Here is a 20,881-nt window from a genome sequence, read left to right on the forward strand (position 1 = left end):
GTAATATCAAAGGTAGGCTCAGGTCCCTTTTGCTTGTGATTTAAAGAAACATGAACAGATGGAAAGAGAGGACTCCTCCTCCTCTTGATCTGTTCTTTTAGAAGTTCAAAATTCTTGAACTTTTCAAAGAACTAACTCAAAATATCCAGAATAATACCCACAGTGATAGGATAAAGCTTTTGTGGCAGACACCAAAATAATAAATAGTGTAATTAAAACCTAAAAATGAAATAACACTCATTATATATAAAAATACATTTTTAAAAATATTTTTTATTGATTTCAGAGAGAAAGGGAGAGGGAGAGAGAGATGGAAATATCAAAGATGAGAGAGAATCATTGATTGGCTGCCTCTTGCATACCCCACAGGAGGGATTGAGCCCACAACCTGTGCATGAGCCCTGACTGGGAATTGAACCATGGCCTCCTGGTTCATAGGTCGATGCTCAACCACTGAGCCATGCTAGCTGGGAGTAAAATACATTTTTAATCACTTTTCAAAACTTTTATTTTTTGCCATACAAAAATCAATATTGAGACCTATTGTTAACACAACGTAAGCATGATTAGCCAGTGGTAATTTCAATACATGAAATATTTTTACTTTTCACTGAACTACTACTGTAAGTTAAGAGGCAAAACTAATAATATAAAGAACATCAAATAAATGCATCAAATCTGAACTAGGATGCTTAGACTTCATAATTTCAATTAAATGGACATAGAACCTTACATGAGGTCAACAGTCAACAAGATTTTAAAATTAAGTGAGATATTTTTGTAAGTAACATAGTATGGGAGAATGATTTATTTATTCTAATTATTCATTGATTTCAATGTGGTTATCTATGACAATGAATCACTGTGACATTGGCAATTTGGCTCAAGATTCACCACTCCAAAAGAAAAAAACAGCCTCTATTATTTCAAGGTGATCCATTCAACTTTCCAGATGAAATGCTTTGGGAAGAATGGAAGAAATCTTGGAAGTTAGTCTTTAACTTTTTGTTTCTGAGAAATATTTTAATTAAAATGCATCTTGCATTTAGGAGGTAACATGTTGACCTAGGCAAAATTGCTAAGTAGGTCAAGTTTGTTTGCATGGCCTTCCTAATGTCCTGGAATGACTAGAACACCCAATTGTGAGTTACTGAGCTCAAGACCTCTGTTTATTTCCTGTCGTTTCTCACCCTCACTGAGTAAGAACGTGCAACAAGGCTTCAGAAAAAGAAAGAACAAGGGCCTTGAGCCCTTGTATTTTCATGTAATGTACAGTACATACCACGCTAAGTAAAAACTCTAAAAAAAAAAGTGGGATTGTACATCTCTTATGGTATATTCTCATTTTCCTGCCTTTTAAAATACATATTATAATAAAAATAGTACTGTACAACATTTTTTCTGCGTGAGTCGGGTCATTGTTTTGATTATCTTTTGTGTAAACAGTGAGGTAGTACAAATTCGTAGTGTTTCTGCTTCTTCCCCCAGCCAGCTTTCACATCTCTTGCAGTCATTTTACTTGTTACTTCCACTGCTTATTCCTTTTTGTCATTTGCCTCTGGACTGCCAAGGTCTAGGAGAACCAATAAGCTTTTAAGGATTAAATATTTATTAATAGACTGAGCTATGGCCTCCGATTCAGAAGAGGCAAGATGACGCCATTGCCAGCTCTCTAACCCTTTATCCACTTTGGTTCTGCTGTATCTAAAGCTTCAAGGGTCTTTCGGTTGTTACAGTGATGGACACGTGAAAACCTTGTCCTAAGACAGCTTGTTGGAGGTCAATAAGTTGATTTTCAGTTTCATTTTGAGAACAGTATTTTAGCAAGTTGTTCAAGTGTGAAGTGAATACAATTTCTGTTTTTTTGTTTTGTTTTTTTTAAAAAAAGGTAGCTTCAGCATAGCTATGAGGGATAAGGAAAGCATGGATGGCTTCCCTTGGGAATAACAGCAAAAAGAAAGGGATGTAGAATACAGACCATAAATGCAATGCTTAGCATGTAATTTTTATCTTGGGGGGCCTAGTAATTTCTTGAAATGAATTTTCGGGCACTTCTTACTTTTTATGAAAAAACAAAAAACAAATTTGTAAACCTTCCTCAAATTTGACCTAGGGTGTTTTAGAACTTGATAGTTCATTGTGTAAAACAACAACAGCTCAGAGCTCTGCCCAGAGTTTGAGTTTAATAAATGTTTGTATATCTATTGACAGCAGTGCTGACACCTATATTATCCCATAATAAATACTCCACAGAAAGAGGTCAGCCTGTTCTGGAAACAGAAATGTGGGGTATTTTGTCATGAGGACCTACTGAGACAGCAATTAATGAAACTGTTCTTAAAATGTCCTGTGAATCAGACTTTGTTTTGAGGTTCAGACAAGAAGATAAGGTTTTAAAAGGGAAAATATTTAGAAAAGGTTTATAGACCAACACAAGTTTGCAAAGAATGTAATCCTATCTTAAATTTGTCTCATTGAAAACCAATTTCTCAATTTATCTTGACATTTATATATTATAACACATTTCTAATTGGATTTCCTTTCATTTATGTTGGAAGATAATATGATGAATATTTCAACTTCTCCTAAGTCATAAGTATTACTTAGAAAGTCCAGATGTATTAAAGGGGACAAATGAGGTTGGCACTAGCAGTTATTCTTTTATAAATAAGAGCATTGGAAACAGCAGATGAAATGAGGCAAATAAAAACCAAGGTAGAATTCTCTTTAAAAACTAACTCTGTGAATCAACTTGTTTGTCCCTTTCTCCATACCCCATATTTATGAATCATTCAAGAGAACACTGTAGCATATAAAGTCATCTTAAAGATTGCCCAAAAGTGCTCTGGATAAAATCCCGAATACTAAGCCCACGACACACAGGCCCGTTGACAAGTCCCCAGCATCTGTTCAGTGTTCTCTCTCTACAGGCTCTCCCACCAGCCTCACCATGTTCCAGATTCACGTGCCCTTTCACAGTCTGCACCTCTGCATCTGCTCAACTCTTCACTTGTAATTCACTCCTCAGCCTTCTCTGAAAATCGTACTCATCCTTCAACTGACAGGTGCTTATTTCTTCTGTGATGTCTTCACTATCTGTGACAAGGAGAGCTAGTGATTTCCATCTCTGCATTCAAATATCCTTGTCCATGTTAATCGTATAGAACCTACTTTTTTACACAACTTTCTTTTCCATTTGACTACAATTTTCCTATGGACAAAGACTGCATTTTATCTCATCTTAAACTAAAAGAGCCTTATACATGACCTGGCGGATAGTAAGCATTTTACAAATATTTGTAGAATGAGTGAGTAATTATATATAATTTTTTCAATATGGCTAAAATTAAGCCATTAAATCTACATTTTTAAATCAGAAAGATTATTCACTCATTGATTCAGCATTTACTAAGAGACTTCTGCAATACAAATGGAAAAACAAGAATACTCCTGGAAGACAAGTAAGACATTGGCCCTGTCTTCTAAGAGTTCAGTTTATCTAGAGGGGATTACAGATGCACACCCTGGGGTGGGGGAAGCAGAGTTTTCCACCCCAAAATATGACTTTTGGGAATACTGATTATTTTAAGCAAGTTATTTTCAAGACATGAAAGACCTTCCCCCTAACTGCCTAAGAGAAGTTAGATAGAGGACCTGCTCCAGGAAGGGAGACATCATCAGAGTTAACTACGGTTTAATAGGAACCCATTTGACCAAGGTCCTTCCTGTGTCCCGTTGTTCAGATGGCCCAGGAAACATCTGCATGTAAATTGCCCTCCTGCTTTTTGAAGTTCCAAACCACAGCCCACCCACTCACTTCTCCTTAGCTCAAGGTGGTATATAAGCCCCAACTGCCAGATTTGTTCTAGGCTCCCATATATTCTTATGGAAGCACCATGTGTACCTATATTTAGTTATTTTCTTCTGTTAATCTCTCTCCTGTTAACTTGATTAAGTTAGACCAGCCAGGCGAATTTAGAAGGGTAGAAGGAAAATTACTTATCTCCCTTACAGCACAAATAGGAATGCATAATACATTCCAAGTCTCTAAGTAGCACAGCTCAAAAGATTTAAAATTAAGATGGACAAAGAAAGGACTTCTCAGTGAAAAAAGCTATAGGAAAAATGTGCGGGTTAAAAAACAAGTGTTATTTTCAACCAATTACAGTTCAGCATTGCCACATCATGAGATAAAAAGTGGCTGTGGAAAGAGATAAGGCTAGACAGAGTTGAGGGGGCCTGCTTGTACACAGCCTTGCACATTGTTTCCAGGGTCTTATTCTGAAGGAACTGGAGCCTATTTGGAGTGCTGTAAAATAAAGAGACACAGGGTCAGATTTGTGTGCTCAGCTGTCAGGGTAGTGGGAAGGCTGATTAGAGAGAGAGAAGATTAAAGTCAAGTTTGGATTGAGTACAAAATTGTTATTGCATATGGGCCTATAATGTCAGTTTAATATAAAAAATGATTAGAAACAAGGTGCTAAGCATTTTGTAGGACCTTTGGTATAAAATATCTTGTAAAACCTTTCCATTACGTTATAAGGATCTCTGGATTTTAAAGGGCAAACAGCATAGAAGGGTAAATAGGAAAAAATGAGACCTATTGCTATTCCAATAGAAAAGCAAAGAAAGGCTCATGTGAAAATTTAGCCTTGTAAAGGACAGCAACTTTTAACATGGGAACTCTGCTTTTCTTTTTCTTTTAAATATATATTTCATTGATTTTTTACAGAGAAGAAGGGAGAGGGATAGAGAGTTAGAAACATTGATGAGAGAGAAACATAGATCAGCTGCCTCCTGCACGCCCCCCACTGAGGATGTGCCTGCAACCAAGGTACAGGCTCTTGACCAGAATGGAACCTGGGACCCTTCAGTTCACAGGCCGACGCTCTATCCACTGAGCCAAACCGGTTAGGCCAGGGCAACTCTGCTTTTCTTGAGCCTCAATGTCCTCTAAAAGAAAATATCCCATTTAACTTTAAATGGTTTTCTGAAAAAAACAAACAAAAAACAAACAAACAAAAAATAACAACAACAACAACAAAACTTACACAAGACACACTGCACATATTGAAGCACTATACAAGTACAAGGTGTTATAAACATTACTTTTTCTAATCCCTGATTTAAGTAAAGCAAACGGCCAATCTCCAAGAAGGCTGCATACCTATTACTAATTCTCCATCTATAAAGGGGCAAAACAAATCTCATCCCAGAAATCATCAGGGAACACTGTATTAAAGATAGGAAGGCAAGCCCATAAAGACAAAATCTGCCTATTCTGCTATTAGCCATTGTTTTTTCTTCCTGGAACTCCATTAGCATTGATAAGAGTGGAGTGTGTATATCTTAGCATGCTAACAGTGTAGCATTAACCTTCCTAAGCACTAATGGATATGATGCACTTACATTTCTGCAGAGCAAGAGATAGATTTTTCTATTTTAAGGAATTATAGACTGATGCAAACATATATTTTACAGTAAACTAACTCACAGAAACTTAAAATTGTAATTTGAAGGCCCCTTGAAGAAATGGTTGAGTCTAATATGCAAATGAGCCTTAAGTATCCTTTAGTGCCATAAAGGATATGCTAAAACAAATAAACAAAAACCCCCGCAATAATGGGCTTATCAAAGGGACATAGGAGTCAATAGAAAAAGCTCCCAATGGCCCAAGTTCAACTATTTGAGCAACAAAATAAAGTAGCATTGAGTTAAAACCCAAAGTGTAAAATATATATCCATGAGTCTATACTAATAAAAGTAAATGATTGAATAAATCTATGTGCAGAGTTCCAAATAATTTTTGTACATACATATCCTTCTAGGAGGTAGAGCATAATTCCTCCCCTTAAGCAAGGGTGACACATGGTGACTTCCTTCCAAAGAGCACAGTATGGAAAGGGGGCAGAAAAGAGTAACTTGATCGCAGAGAAACTTGACAGACACCACCTCAGCCAGACGATCGACATCAATAGTTAAGAAGTCATGTTGACAGTACGTGCCCTTCATATCATGCAATGGAAAGGTCACTTTATAGCTAGTCTTTCTCCCCAAAACCCATAACCTCAGTCTTATTATGAAAAAAAAATTAGACAAATCCCAATACAGGAAAATTCTAGAAAATACCTGCTCAGCACTACACAAAACTGTCAAGTTCATCAAAAATAAGGAAAGATGAGAAACTGTCACAACCAAGAGAAGACATGATGCTAAATGTAACATGGTGTCCTGGAGGGGGTCCTAAAACAGAGAAAGGCAAAAGCTAAATAAACGGGGCTAGGATATGGACTTCAGTTAAGAATAAGGTACCAATATCAGTTTCTTTTATATATATATATATATATATATATATATATATATATATATTTTATTGATATTTTACAGAGAGGAAGGGAGAGGGATAGAGAGCTAGAAACATCGATGAGAGAGAAACATCTATCACCTGCCTCCTGCACACCTCCCACTGGGGATGTGCCCGCAACCAAGGTACATGCCCTTGACCAGAATCGAACCCGGGACCCTTCAGTCTGCAGGCCGACGCTCTATCCACTGAGCCATACCAGTTTCAGCAATATCCGTTTCTTAATTGTGGCAAATGCGCCATTCTCAGGAGACTCACAGGAGAAACTGCTGCAGGGTGTGTGGGAACTCTGTACGATCATCATTATTTTTCTGTAAATCTAAAACTGTTCTAGAATATAACGTTTCTTTTTTAAAAGTATAATTTGAGCTGTTTTAAAAGTAATACTATTCACAGCAAAGACAAAGCTGTGAACCAGAACTTTTAAAATGTAATCAAATGCACAAGGATTTCCAAATGCTTCGGAAAGTGGTGTCTGCGTGGTCCATTAGTGGGCCTGTTTAGACTTTGTATGGCAGCAGAGGTCTTTGTGATGATTCGCGCAGGACTTGACTGTCTACATTATGGTGTCATCTTAAGTGCTTTGCACGTTATTGTGAGCTGGAGGATGGAAGATGGCGAGCCATGTGCCCCCTTTTTCCAAGACTTGGTTTATTGTACGCTGGGGACACGTGTAAACATGACTGCTCCCTCTGTGATCTGAGAGTGGCCTCACCCTCCTGTCCCCCAGGGCTAGTGTGTCTCCTCACATCCCTTATAACGCTGTCAAATTCGAGGGTTCATGGTGAGCTCTCCCTGTCTGTTTGAGTGTTGCGTCTCCTAGGCGGGTCTCCCAGAAAGCAGGGACTCCACTCCTCGTCTCTGCGGCCACACCACTTCAATGCAGCACTCGACACACCATGGAGGCTTATATGTGATTTGTGGCAGATTATTATTCGTGCTTACACAACTGGATTTTACCATTTGCATACTGGGAAAGACCTAAAGACGCTGTTTAAACCAAATGCAGACCTTCATCTCTTTCCCTGCTTCTAAGGTAGGAAGCAATTTTCAAAGGTGTGTACTATTTATACAGAGGGCCGAAAATTTAAAAGATTAATTTTGAAATAAGTAAATATATAGAGACACAGGAATGGAACTATATTAACAAATAGTGGTCTCCTTGTCAAAATGTAAATGGCACTACAGGAAATTAAGTTTCTTGTCCCAAATTTGAAATTGGCAATTTAATTCAACCTCAGATTCTTTAGACCTTTCAGCCTAAGAATCTATGAAAACTATATTAAAATATAGTGTCCACTCAGACTTGGCATTTTCCTCTTGCTTCACTCTCAGTGTGGATCTCCCAGTGAAAGGACATCTTAGTGATTTTCAAGAAGGTGCATTCTCAGATCAGGTCTCTAGACAGACCCTGCCCTCTGCATTCAAAGATAGGGGAAAAGACGAACATCAAACTTAGTGGAAGAAATTAGACAGAAGTGGAGAAGTAGATCTGGAAATAGAAGCATATTTGGTTTAAAAAAATAAGTGAGACTTGTATATATTTAGAATGTTCCTTCTTATCTAGAAATCTGTTAAAACGTGTCTCCAGTTGCATAAATAAGCCCCACCCTACCCAGTAAATAAACGGAGCCAGCACAAACAAAACAGCCATGATTCAGAAAGGCAAATGTGATGACTACCTGGAGAACACCCACGGGGGACAGGCATTTAAAAAAGAAGTACAGTGCGGACATGCTCAAAGATCTCGCCGCCTTCTCTCCCTGCCTTCGATATTCAATGTGCAGGGAGTGATGAGAGCAGGCTGGTCTATTCCTTTTGAACACTATTTTAGTCACAATTATAAGACTTGAAATCGGAAAGTGAAATAGTCACAACTCGATATCATTATCATTAAGCCCAGTTACCTTGCTTCATTACAGGCTGAATTTATATGATGTGATTTCCTGCTCATCCCTCTGGCTAGAAATATTTGTTGTATCATCTTCTTTTGCACCCCCAAATTCATCGTTAACCATGTTTGTTCTTAAGCTTTTTTTGAAATACAAGATTTATTTATTTAACTATCAACACCTCTGAGAGGGCTATTAGTTCACTGAGAAGTAAGGGACACCACGTCTCAGAGGAAGTGAAAGGTAAAAGATGAAATCCACAAGTCCACCTGAGACTGGCGCTAATGTGGCCAGGCTTGGTAATCCACGTGCTTCTTAGGACCAGGCACTCTAACCCTGACTTTGCAATTCCCACTGGGATGAAAGCAAAGCTCCATCAGGTATTTCATTCTCCTCCAAGCCCTTTCATCCCTCCTTCATCGCTTCCCCGGGATCCTTCCTCCATTCTGACGGGCTCAGTGGAAATGGAGGAGGGGTGTGCCTTACCCAATCATTCCAAAATTATATCCCACATAGTGCATGCCTATTCTAAGCATTCTCTTCACACATACTGCTTTATTTTGCCCCCACGGTAGTGGTAGGTATCATCTCCTTTTTACTGATGAGAGAAGAGAGGCCTGTTAAACTCATTAACTTGCTAAAGCAGAACGGTTAATAAGTTGGTGCTGAGGTTCGAACCCTGATCACTTGTCCCCCAAAGTCCATGTCCTTTTATGTTGGGTCCCATGAAATTATTATGATCAACAGCCTTCCTGATTTGAAGACTACCCTTCAGTTAACTTTACAGCTCACATCCTTGCCCCAGTCAATTTCTTATTGGGCCAGTTTGACTTTTTTTTCTCTACCTGGGCTATTATTTCTTCTTCCCATTTATTGCTTTATTATGAAAAGATGCTAAATGGAGATTTAAAATATTAAGATCACAACCATCCTTGAATAAAAAAATGTAGAAATTGCAATGCCATACGCATTCTAAGAACAACCTCTGGACACTGAAGTAGCTGAAGTATTTATTCTGTTAGAGAAATTATGAAGACTGAGAGGAGGAAAATATTTTTCAGAAGTGCAAGAAAAACACCTGACTTGCTATGCAGTAACAGTGGTAATGTAATATGAAGAGGCCCTGCTATACAAAGCCATTTTTAGTCAGCTACTTTGGTTCATGTTCCGATTTTCTTTTAAATCAATAGCACTTGCTCTGTTTGCCTCAATTTGAAGGCAATTGCATTCCAGTAAGACACACATAAACACAGAATGGGGGTGGAAATGAGTCAGTCTTTTCCTGTCCCAAGATTAAAACTTATTTTGCTTTTCTGAAAACATGGCTCAAGCTATCCAACAATAATTGAATCGGCTCCTCTGTAAATTACAGGGCTGACCACCACATAAACGGCAGAGAAGTGCACATGGGTAGTCAGTAGTCAGCTATCATTTTTCTGATAATCTTCAGAACTTTCTACTTATATAATTATAAAGCACTCTAATGGAAAAGTGAGTGATGGAGAAGTGAGTCATTTTCTATGCAAACTTTAACTTCTGTCATTGTATATGTAACATGCATTAGACATTTATGACTCATCCCTATAGATGAAAAATGTGGTCAGCGCAAGATATCTGAAATACGGCACTGTATCTACTAAGAGTGTCAAAATATCCTCTGGTTTTAAGGGATGGAATTTCTAGATGACTTACTAGAGAAAAGATCTTTCTGACAGATTAGAGACAAGGTGCTTTTCCTAAGGAAATGATTCATTTGCCAACACTAGTGTTGAGTATATTTTTAAAAACTCATTTAAAAGTATATTTGTAAACATGGCTATGTCTCAAGCATATGTAATCTCTGCAGATATGATAGAGGACAAAATAGACACTGTCACTGTTGCCATATAGATCACTAACATAGGTCACTTCTGGTCTAGCTGGGGAGACAGACACTAAATAAAAAATTGCACACTGTGATTGCTTGCAATGAAAGAACTCAAGAGAATTGTCTACTGATAGAGAAGCATAGCTATAAAGACTTTAGAATGGAGGGTTAAGGAAAGCTCCTTTCTGGAACTGACCTTTAAGGACAGGGCTTGAATAATGAGTAAGAGTTAGCCAACTGAGGAATGACGACAAGGAGTAGACAAGGGTGAATATTCTAAGTGAAGGGAGAAATGTACAAGTCTTTCCTGAATCAGCAAAGAGCTTGGTGCATTCAGCAGTTTGCAAAATGCCATATACTAGTAGCTGTGATCTAGTGTGTGTGTGGGGGGGTGGGGGTGGGGGGGGGGCAGTAACCTTTGAAAACTTTGCTCTGGAACAGGGATTTTATGGAATGGCAATGGGGAGCTATTGAAGAGTTTTAACTGGAAAGTAGCATAAGCACTTTTGTGCGTTAAAAGCTCATTTTGGCCCTGGCCTGGTGGCTCAGTGGGTTGGAGCATCATCCCATGCACCAAAAGGTTACGTGTTTGATTCTGATCAGGGTATATACCTAGTTTGGGGTTTTGATCACTGGTCGGGGCATGTCCGGGCGGTAACCAATTGATATTTCTCTCCCATATTGATGTCTCTCTCTCTCTCTCTCTCTCTCTCTCTCTCTCTCTCTCTCTCTCTCTCACACACACACACACACACACACACACACACACACACACACACACACACACAAATAAGTAAAACGTCCTTGGGTGAGGATTTTTTAAAAGTTCACGTTGGCTACAGTGTAGAAAATGAATGGGAGGCAAAAAGAGAAAGACTAGATGGAGAGTAACCAATTACATCCAGGCAAAGAGATGATTGTGACTTGAAATATGGTGGTTGCCCTGGGAATAAAAAAGAGGAAAGATGAAGATATACTAATGGGGTGCAATCCACAAGACCTTAGAGAGAGTCACTGGAAACTCCCAGAACCCAGGAATATACCTAGGAAGATGAAAATTCCACTTCCTGAGAAGGCCAACAGTGGAGGACAAAACAATTTGTCTTGGAGAAGATCAAAAGGTCAGTTTTGAACATGTTAATTTTGATCTTATGATCTCCTTGATCTCTATGGGATATCTACATATGACACAAGAAAGACATGTTAAGAAGGTGATTGGATATATGAGTTCCATTAATCTTTAGATCTGTTGCTACAGAATCACTTTAAACATTTGATGATCTGACTCTACCCCAGGACTAATATATTAGAATCTTCAAGAGAAATAGCCAATTTAATACCCCAAGGTTAAATGCGGTGAAAATATTCAGTTATCACTAAATAGTTGCACTACTTAAACTTTAAGCTTCCTGACAACTTTGAGTGCCTACAAATTTATGACAAGAAAGTTGGCCAGACTGAATATTAAATCTGTTATTACTTTCTAGGAGTTAATGTGCTACACACACCGTGAAACACCCTGGAAAAGGAAAGCTATATCTAGATCCTTCTATTTACATTTCCATGTTTGTATCATATGATGCTGCCACCTTGGCCATTAACTAATTGATCCAAGAACCAGGTCCTAGCCAAAGGTGGAGAGAGAAGCAAGGAGAAACAAGCAGAGTCACAGGTGTGACAATCAGTAGGACAAAGCTCAAGAGATACCTGCTTCTGACCAGATGACAATGTGGCTAGATTCCCCAGTTCATTACAGTTTGTTTATTCAACAAGTATTTATTGAGTACCTACTATGTGCCTGGCACTGTTCTAGGTACTAGGCATATTCAAATGAACAAAACTATTGTCGTCGACATCTCATTCTAGGTACATCAAATTGAGTGCAATGGGGAAAAAATAAGGCAGTATGTAAGGACATAGATAGGGATGGTAGAAGGGGCAATTTCCAGGAACGGAAGGCCTCTCAGAGAAGGTAACATTAGTTGAGCCACAATAGATAAAGAGCATTCCAGGAAGAAAAAATGAGAAGTACAAATGCTTTTAAATGCAAGTCTGTTGAAATGTTTAACAGCAAAATAGTTCATAATGTTGGACACCAACAAACAAGGGATAGTGGGAAAGAAGATGAGGTCAAAGAGGGAGGCCAGTGCAACTCATTCAGAGACTTGTAAGCCATGGCTGAAGCTTTAACTTTATTCTGAATGTTGTAACAGGAAACCACTGAGGATTTTGATCAAGGGGATGGCATGATCACATTTGTGAGTTAGAGGAATTACTCAGGCTTCTATTTGGAGACTGTAGAGGAGCAAGAGAGAAATCAGGGAGACCAGTAAGAAAGCTACTCCAGAAACCCAGGCAAGAAAGAATGGTGCCTTGTACAAAGTAGAAGCAGTAGAAAATATAGAAAGCAGTCAGGTAAGGCATGCATTCTGAAATTAGAGCTAACAAATGTAGACCACAGGTTGGATAAGGGAATGGAGTCAAGGATTACACAACGGTTTTGATTCTCAACAGCTGAATACAATTTATTGAGAAGAGGAAAACAAATGAACAAACAAAAAGAGCCAATGACTTTGGTTTTGGACATATTAAACTTGAGAAACTGAATAACATTCAAATGGAGAAATTTGGTAGCTAATTGGAAATGGGGGTCTGAAGTTCAGGAAATATGTCAGGACTGCAAATATAAATTTGGGAGTCATCAGCATATCAGTCCTGAGAGTGTGCCTGTTAAAATGGTTTCCTCTGCTCTATTTCCCTCCTCTCCCCATGCTGTACCTTCATATAAAACTCTGATTATAGGCGGTAGCCTGGCCATGTCTGTTTCCTGAAACCTGGTAGAACCATAAGTAACATAGCAACTAAAAAAATAAATGAATGCAAGAGCTAGAAGACTAGCTTGTGTATGCATTATTTGAAATTGTGCATAGGTGGGATGCCTCCTGCCACTTTGGCATCTGTACCCAGTAACTTTTTTATTATTATTGATTTCAGAGAGGAAGGGAGAGGGAGAGAGATATAGGAACATCAATGATGAGAGAGAATTGTTGATTGGCTGCCTCCGGCACACACCCCACTGGGGATTGAGCCTGCAACCTGAGCATATGCCCTTGACTGGAATCAAACCCAGGACCCCTCAGTCCACAGGTCAATTCTCTGTCCACTGAGCCAAAGCAGCCAGGGCCCCAGTAACTCTTCATAACCTAATAAGAGAGGAGAATAAAGGAGTCTTGCTGTTTGTTTTTGTTTTGTTTTACTAAGCAGCTTACTCACTGAGTCCTTCATGAAGCCCTAGTTGGCCCTTTTGTCAGAGTGATTCTTTTTCAGAACTCTTAATCATATCTGTTGCTGCTTGGCTCTCCCAGAATGCTTTTACCCTCAATAATTGCATGTTCCAATGCAATTTGAAGAATTATACACTTCAGAGCAATTGTACTAATGTATTTAGCATCTCAATAACATTTCCTTTGCTAATTCATCTTTCTTATTATTAAAGCTTCTTATTGCTAAATTTCATCTTGGAATATTTACTTCTAGTTCTTAGGGACAGGTAGACTGAATAAAACATGTGGATTTAGCTTTCTCTTTTATCAGGAGCAGGAGACTTACCTAGGTATTTACTGGTTATAAGTGAGGATCTATCTAATTGGCTTGTAATAACACCTTCATAGTCTCTTAAAAGAATTACTTTGCTTTCTCAAGCCTTTAGCTCATGACCAAAAATGACTAATATTGAATGACCATCCTGGAGTGCTTGATAGTAATAAAATTATATGTAAAAATGTGCAATAAATTTCCTAAATGTTTGGATCCCACATTCTTATGATATTTGAGAACTAAATATAATGAAAACCATGAGCCCTTGGGGCCTTGGTTTTAAGATTTCTCTTTAAAAATAATGCTATTATTCTCTGAGGACATGAGAACAGTATTACTTTATTTAGTTAAGCTAACCAAAAATAGAACAGAGGAAATCATTAAATGAGTAAATATATATCTTTCAGTGTGGCCCATTCATGCCAAAACTGATAGGTCTTAAAAGTACAAGACGACTTACATTAGAGAAAATATCTCAAAAATGATACATTTATCATCAGAGAGGAATGCCTGATAGTCTCAATAATTACTCTGGCATAAACTACAATGCTGATGGTTGTGTTATGTACTGCAGTCTCACAAACAAGCAAACGTAGTGTTTTATAGCAGCACAGGAAGGAAGTTTACTGAAAAGTAGCTCTTAATGTGTCCATTTATATCCCACCTCCCTGAAAAGGCCTCAAATCTAGAGAGAATACAGTGGAAAATTTCACTCTCAATTTAGACATCTCTCCAGACTCCTGGGGAAGATGCTTGCTGGCTTCTGCTGTGGCTGAAACCGAGCTGGAGATGACATGACGACCCCCTGGGCCAACCGCTCAAGGCCAGACTGGAACATGAGCTACTAGACTGGACACATTCTGCCTTGTCAGGAACATTTTGGTGTGAGAAATAAAAGAAGCCTTTCCTGGAATTGATGTTGGTCAAAATTCTGATACACTGAGATGTTCTTTTAGCAGTTCCAATTTTAGGGAGAAATTCTGGGGAAATGCCAGAATCTGAGTTAGCATTCTTAGTTGTTATACCAACAGCTGTTATATGTTCAGCGAGTAGCAGTCTGATTGGGTTTCTTAGCACCGCTCCCTACACAAGGCAATGAGGCAGCACTCTATATTAAATCTGAACAAAATTCTACTTTGTTTAAGCCAAGAAAAAAAAATGACACTCATCTGCCAATACTGGCAAGAGTAATTAGGGATTCTGGGAAAATACCTTCAAGAAAAATATGTGAGGAAGGGTTAAAGAAAGACCTTTGTCATTATTTTGGAAAATCTGAATTTCCAGGAAGATTCTAAGACATCTCTAGTTATCCCTTCTTCAACCACCTATTTTATCTTGATGAAACCAAGTTTTAAGTAGATAAAGTATCTTGCTAAAATTCACATTACTGAGTTGTCGAGCTGAGACGAGATCTAGGTTATTATCAAGCATATGGTCCTTGAGAGCAGACAGCCTGTGAGCTATGAACTCAACACTTGCATAACCCGAAACAGTACCTGCACAGTACCTTTCATCGTGGGTGCTGTGTACACGCTCTGCTTCCGCTGCTTAGGAGATGCATTCTGTGACTGCGGACAAAAAGAAAGAGTAAAAGTCTTGTATTTGGATAAAAAGACAATGCCACCAGCCCTGTGAAGGAAATAAACGCTGTGCTTCATTTCAACGAGCTTTCTGATTCCCCCCCCACCCTCGGGAAATAGAACTCTAATCAATGAGAAATTACAGACATGTTCAATGATATTACAGTTTTAAAAAACTTATGAAGCTATAGGGTATATTTTACCATAAAACTCTTCATCCATTGCAGTCTTAAAATTGCTTTTTATTTTTTCATCTAATAACATTATTTTATTTCTAAAAGGAAGAGAAAAAGAGACACTAATCCTTTCCATTTCAAAGAAAAACATAAATGCCAGGACAAAATATACTCCAAAAGCTATGTCCATAGGATGATTATCCTGTTCCTAGGATTGTCAAATGGTTCTGATGGAATAATAAGGCATTGGTCAGTAACACCGGTCAATCTATAACCCTCTGGAATTGATAGGTTCAATCTAATATCTACATGTACTTGGAATTACAATGTTAAGATAATATTTTTTTCTATGTTCAAAAGATAAATCCTTTTCTAACAAAACTGCTATATGACACTCTTACCTAAGCACATTGGCTCGGGATTTCTTTCTCTCAGTGGACTCTTGAACAATGCAGGGGTGATGGACACCGAGGCCCTACCCAGTTGACTTGACTCTCCCAAACTTACCTGTAGCCTTTCAGATGAGCAGATTAAACCAACCACTTAAGAAAAAAAAGTATTTTTGATCCAGGGTGGGGAATCTGGAGTTGTTAAATTGGCTTGAGAATGAGAAAATACTGTTTGCAACCTGCAGTTGGTTGAATCTGTGTATGCAAAACCCATGGGTTGGAAGTGTCATCAATATTCACTGAAGAAAATCCACAAACAAATGGACTTACACAGGTCATATCCATGCTGGGTATGTGTGTGTGTATATTATTATAATATTATTTATTATAATAATATATATGTGGTCTATACTCAAATCAGACTATGTCAGACTCCTTTTTAATAGTGTGTCAATTTGTATCTTAATATGTAATATGTAGGGTTTTTAAGTGTCCTGAGCAATTATTTTTGCTTTGAAAAGCTCAAGTATAGATAATTACAAGATACTTTTAGGGAATTATTCTACACTTGTCATGTATATTAGACAGAACATAATGTACAGTCTAAAAAAACACAGCTAGAAACTTTCACAAAGTTGAAAATAGAAATTGAGGCATCTTTTCTGGTACATACTAAAGCTTAATTGTTCTTAAAGTATCATCACAATGTTGGCATTTAGCTGATGCAAAATCAATCTATTAAAAAGCAAAAAAAAAAATTATTGGTTAACAAAATTATATAGGTATCAAAACTTAATTTAATGAATTAATTTAATTTATTGAATTAATTACATATAAAAATTTTAATTTTAAAATTATATTTTGTCACTGTAAGATATATTTGTGTAGAAATACAGAACACAGAAATATATTGACAAGTAAAATCTATTGAAAATAAACAAAAAAAGATTGAAAAATGTTTTAACATAATAGCTCATTTAGCAAATTAAGTGGATCTTAAATAAACACTAGTATTATTTTTTAAAAGTAAAAAAATTCAAACAAGTAATTGCCAAATCCATATCAACCAAATAAATGGTATAAGCAAATTTCTCCAGAATGGACTGTTTGGTAACAGTCCCTTATGCAAAGTTGCAGGCAGGGGGACTCTGCAGAACGGACTCTAAACATGTGGATGACTGACATGAGTGTAAACATGTGAATGATTGACATTTCTGGTGTACCTCTACTGTATTCAGTTCCATCCTTTTCCAGGATTTCTTATATATTTATTTTCACACACATATTCAAAGTTCAAGTAGAAAATTAACTCTTTAGAAAAGTGTATTTTTTAACAGTAGTAAAACTTAAGTAATAAAAACTATATTTATGTGAGAGTTCAGTCTCCAAAACATTTTCACATATATAATTTCATTACATTTTTAGTATTTTGACATTTTGTTCTTTCTACATTTTTCTGATTATGTACTATATGCCTACTTATGCAGCCTTTGGGAAATTGACTTCTAAATCTGCATGCAACTTATTAAATATTTGGCTCATTTCTGGGTGCAAGTTTACTCACTTCCTTGCATTCTTTATATTCTACATCACCAGTTTCCCTAGCCTCTCTTGGCTCCTATTCTCTATTTGAACTCCTAGATGTGTGTTTGGAGAATTTGGCCTCATGATCTGCTCTTGCCTTCACATACCAGATGCTTTAGGAGGTGCCTGTCCCCCTTCTCTTTGCTCCAGAATTCCAACATCGGCTGTCCTCAGCCTGTGGTGGTCCTATGCCAGCAGTCACTAAATTGAAATTATCGATACCATATCTTGCCACTAAAAGCAATAGTTTATTTGAGAACTTTTTCAAGGGTATTTCATAGATATAGGATTAAGGTAACCTACAGGTGGAGACTTAATGGCACATTTTACTATATGTTCATCACAATTATATTGATATCATATTTTATATCACAAAATTGAATTATTAGAAAACTTACTTCTGCTTGCATGTTGGTCACCCTCTTGTCATCTATTTCTGCAAGAGAAGTAGGTGTAATTTATTAGAAAGGTGATATTCTTTCTTATAATATCTATTAATATTTTCAGTAACCCAGATCAAAATGATTTAATAATTGCCTATCTATATATATAAAACCCTAATATGCAAATAGACTGAACGGCAGAATAATTGAACAACCAACCAACCAAACAACCAGTCGCTATGACGTGCACTGACCACCAGGGGGTGCGCGCAGAACATGGCAGGCATCGGCCACGGAGGGATGGTGGAGCAGATGAGCGGGGGTGCCAGACCAAGGTGAGGCGCCGTTTGCTGTCATCAGGGTGAGCCTCTGATGGTACTGAAAATTCTTTGCTCTCGCACACTGAGGTTCTGCCTGGCACTTGCACCTGCTGCTGGTGCCGGAGCTGCTGTTCACACCTGCTGGCGCCATCAGCCCTGATTGCTCCTGAGGGCTTCTCCATCGCCTCCTGCTCCTGACGGCACTGGCCCTGCTTGCACCACTGCTGGCGCCAGCCCCAATCGCTCTGTGCCATCAGCGGGTGTGAGTGGGGCCAGCACCGTCAGTGCATGGGAGCGGTGGTGGTAGGAGCGGGGCAGGCAGGGAACAGGGGGTGGAGGTGGGAGGGGCCAAGACCTGCCCCTGTGCCCACCACAGCCTCCTGGCCCACAGTTCCTTTCAAGGTGCACAAATTCGTGCATTGGGCCCCTAGTGCTTATATAACATCTGTGTCTTAGTCTACAGGAAAGGGGAACAGAAATGAGTTGTTTCCTTCTAAGATAACCTTTTCCCAAAGTTTTTTAAAACGGCAATAAAAAAAATCCCTCTTGAAATTCCAAATTTCCCACCTTCCAGCAGTCCAGAAAGGGTCTAAGGAAACGACTCTTAGACAACTATTGGTGTCATCAGCCTCAGAGTGCTAAAGCATAAACGACCTCCTCTTCTCATGGATTTTGTTGCTACTGTCTATGGGCTGTCGCCTCTGTCAAATTTCCTCAAGTCTGCTATTAAGCAGAACAAACCTCCCTTTTCATTCAGCCCAATTACTCTGGCTCTAAGAGAGTCGGCACCCTCTTTTCTATATGCCACTGGAAAGAATCAGTTACTTTGTCAGAAATATTTCTTATGACAGTGCTCAGGCAACTTCTACAGCCTGTGTAAGCAAGTGGTGAGGCGGGAAGAGAGGAGAAAGAGGTCCTCACGTATTCCTTTCACAAAGGGAGGGCATTCCAGGCTGAGCCTCCTTCCTGCCTCCTCACCTACTTTGCACTGACTCTGCCTCCAGGCTTCTTGATCTGGTTACCCTTTCCTGACGCTGAGGTTAGTCCTGAAGCTGGGAGAGTGATCCAAAACTGAAGGAGGAGTTCATCAAAGAATATCTGCTTCATGATACAGATCTGTGTCTATGGACATAAAAACATGTGCTATATAAATGAAAAGGATTTGGAAACTATATTGTGGCATTTTAATTTATGAATGATAGATAAGATATCAATATAGAGATGATAGAGAAATGCATATAATGGAAAGGATATATACCAATATGTTATATGTAGTTATCTCTGGGTATTTGAATAACACATTTTGTCTTATTTTTATCTGTATTGTTTGCTTTTCTTTTTACAGTAAATATATATATATGAATGTATATGGATATATATAGTAAAATTTTTATATAAGTCTATGATACATAAAGTTTTTATTTCATATTGTAAGAGACCAAAATAGCCAAGCAACTAGGATGAAGAGTATGTATAACTACTGTTTATTCTAATATTATTATCTTGGTTACTAGCTTTTAAAAATGTATGACTTTTGTCTCTCCTGTATAGGGGAAGGCAGACAGGACAGAGATTAGTTGGGAACAGCAATCACCATTGTTTAATGTAATCCCTAGAAGCATCTGGTTCACAATCAGGCAGTTGTCAATTGAACAGTTCTAGCTAGTAATGTGAAATCTTTGTTAACACCTTTTAAGTAAATATCAAATATGATCTACCCTAACAATGCATGTATGGTGAGCCATTGAATTATTAAATACCAATGGAGTTTCTTAATATTTTGTTTATGCCTTAGCAATTTAAAAAATCTAACCCAGGACTCATAAACTATTATTTAAGCAACAAAAGGAAGTCCAATCATCCAGCTTTATACTTTTCTACTGTCTATTTATAACACAAGCATGTGGGTTTTACTCATTGCATAATTCAATGAAAAAGGTTTTTATTATTTGTGAATTTTATTGACATAAATTGGCTATTATTTTCATAAATACACGGATTTATGAAAATTTAGAACTGTGTTCTTAAAATTAAAGAGTAAAAATTACATGACTTTTAAGTCAAAGCAACTCAGACCAAAGTATAAGCCAAGCCAAGAATGGATCATGGATGTTTTTGAGATCCACTAATGTAAGTAAATTTCCATTTTATTTAATTAGATTGTTATTAAATTGGAAAGATCCATCTTTTCTGCCTTCCAGCCAACTCATATAAACACACACACACACACACACACACACACACACACACACACACGCACACACACACTGCATGCTCATACGGTACACTGGGAAAACATAGAGACACAACATACAGACACAAACACATGTTCTCTCTAATTTGTACCAAGGGGTTTGTAACTGAAGGGGGATACCCAAAATATATATATGCACACTTCTCCAGCTCTTTATTCTGTACAAAAACATTAAATAGAGTTCATAATATCTCCATGTTCTCTTCAGGGCCTCAACTTGTGACTCCCTGGCCAATACCAGAAATGTTTAGAAAGCCAAGTCATCAATGAAATATAAGGATAAATTCCTGTCTTTAAATACTGTTTAGCTTTCTCATCAAATAAAAATAAATACTATACTGAGTAGTGTGGAACACAATCAGTAAATACGCGAGAGATTTTTTTAAATGATGGTCCATAATCTAAAGCTACAAATATTCTAAAATAGGCTATTGTACCTATTTTAGCTTTCTTAACTATATTTTTCCCTTTTTTA

General features: G+C 37.8%; 1 protein-coding gene across 2 annotated transcripts in view; it reads right to left on the reverse strand.

Annotated features, from left to right (window-relative positions):
• Nucleotides 1-20,881, reverse strand: part of PPP1R1C (protein phosphatase 1 regulatory inhibitor subunit 1C) — a 101,856-nt gene that overhangs the window by 29,521 nt on the left and 51,454 nt on the right. Inside the window, exons 3-4 of one of the 2 annotated variants that reach the window (XM_080668593.1) lie at nt 17,848-17,885; nt 15,228-15,288 (exon numbers count right to left, since the gene is read on the reverse strand). In XM_080668593.1, the coding sequence (XP_080524719.1) occupies nt 15,228-15,288; nt 17,848-17,885 (99 nt within the window). Of the gene's footprint in view, nt 1-15,216; nt 15,289-17,847; nt 17,886-20,881 lie in introns of both variants that reach the window. The other variant, XM_080668594.1, reaches the window with a different exon arrangement.

The sequence above is a fragment of the Plecotus auritus genome (assembly GCF_963455305.1).
Source record: "Plecotus auritus genome assembly, chromosome: 5".
NCBI lineage: Eukaryota > Metazoa > Chordata > Mammalia > Chiroptera > Vespertilionidae > Plecotus > Plecotus auritus.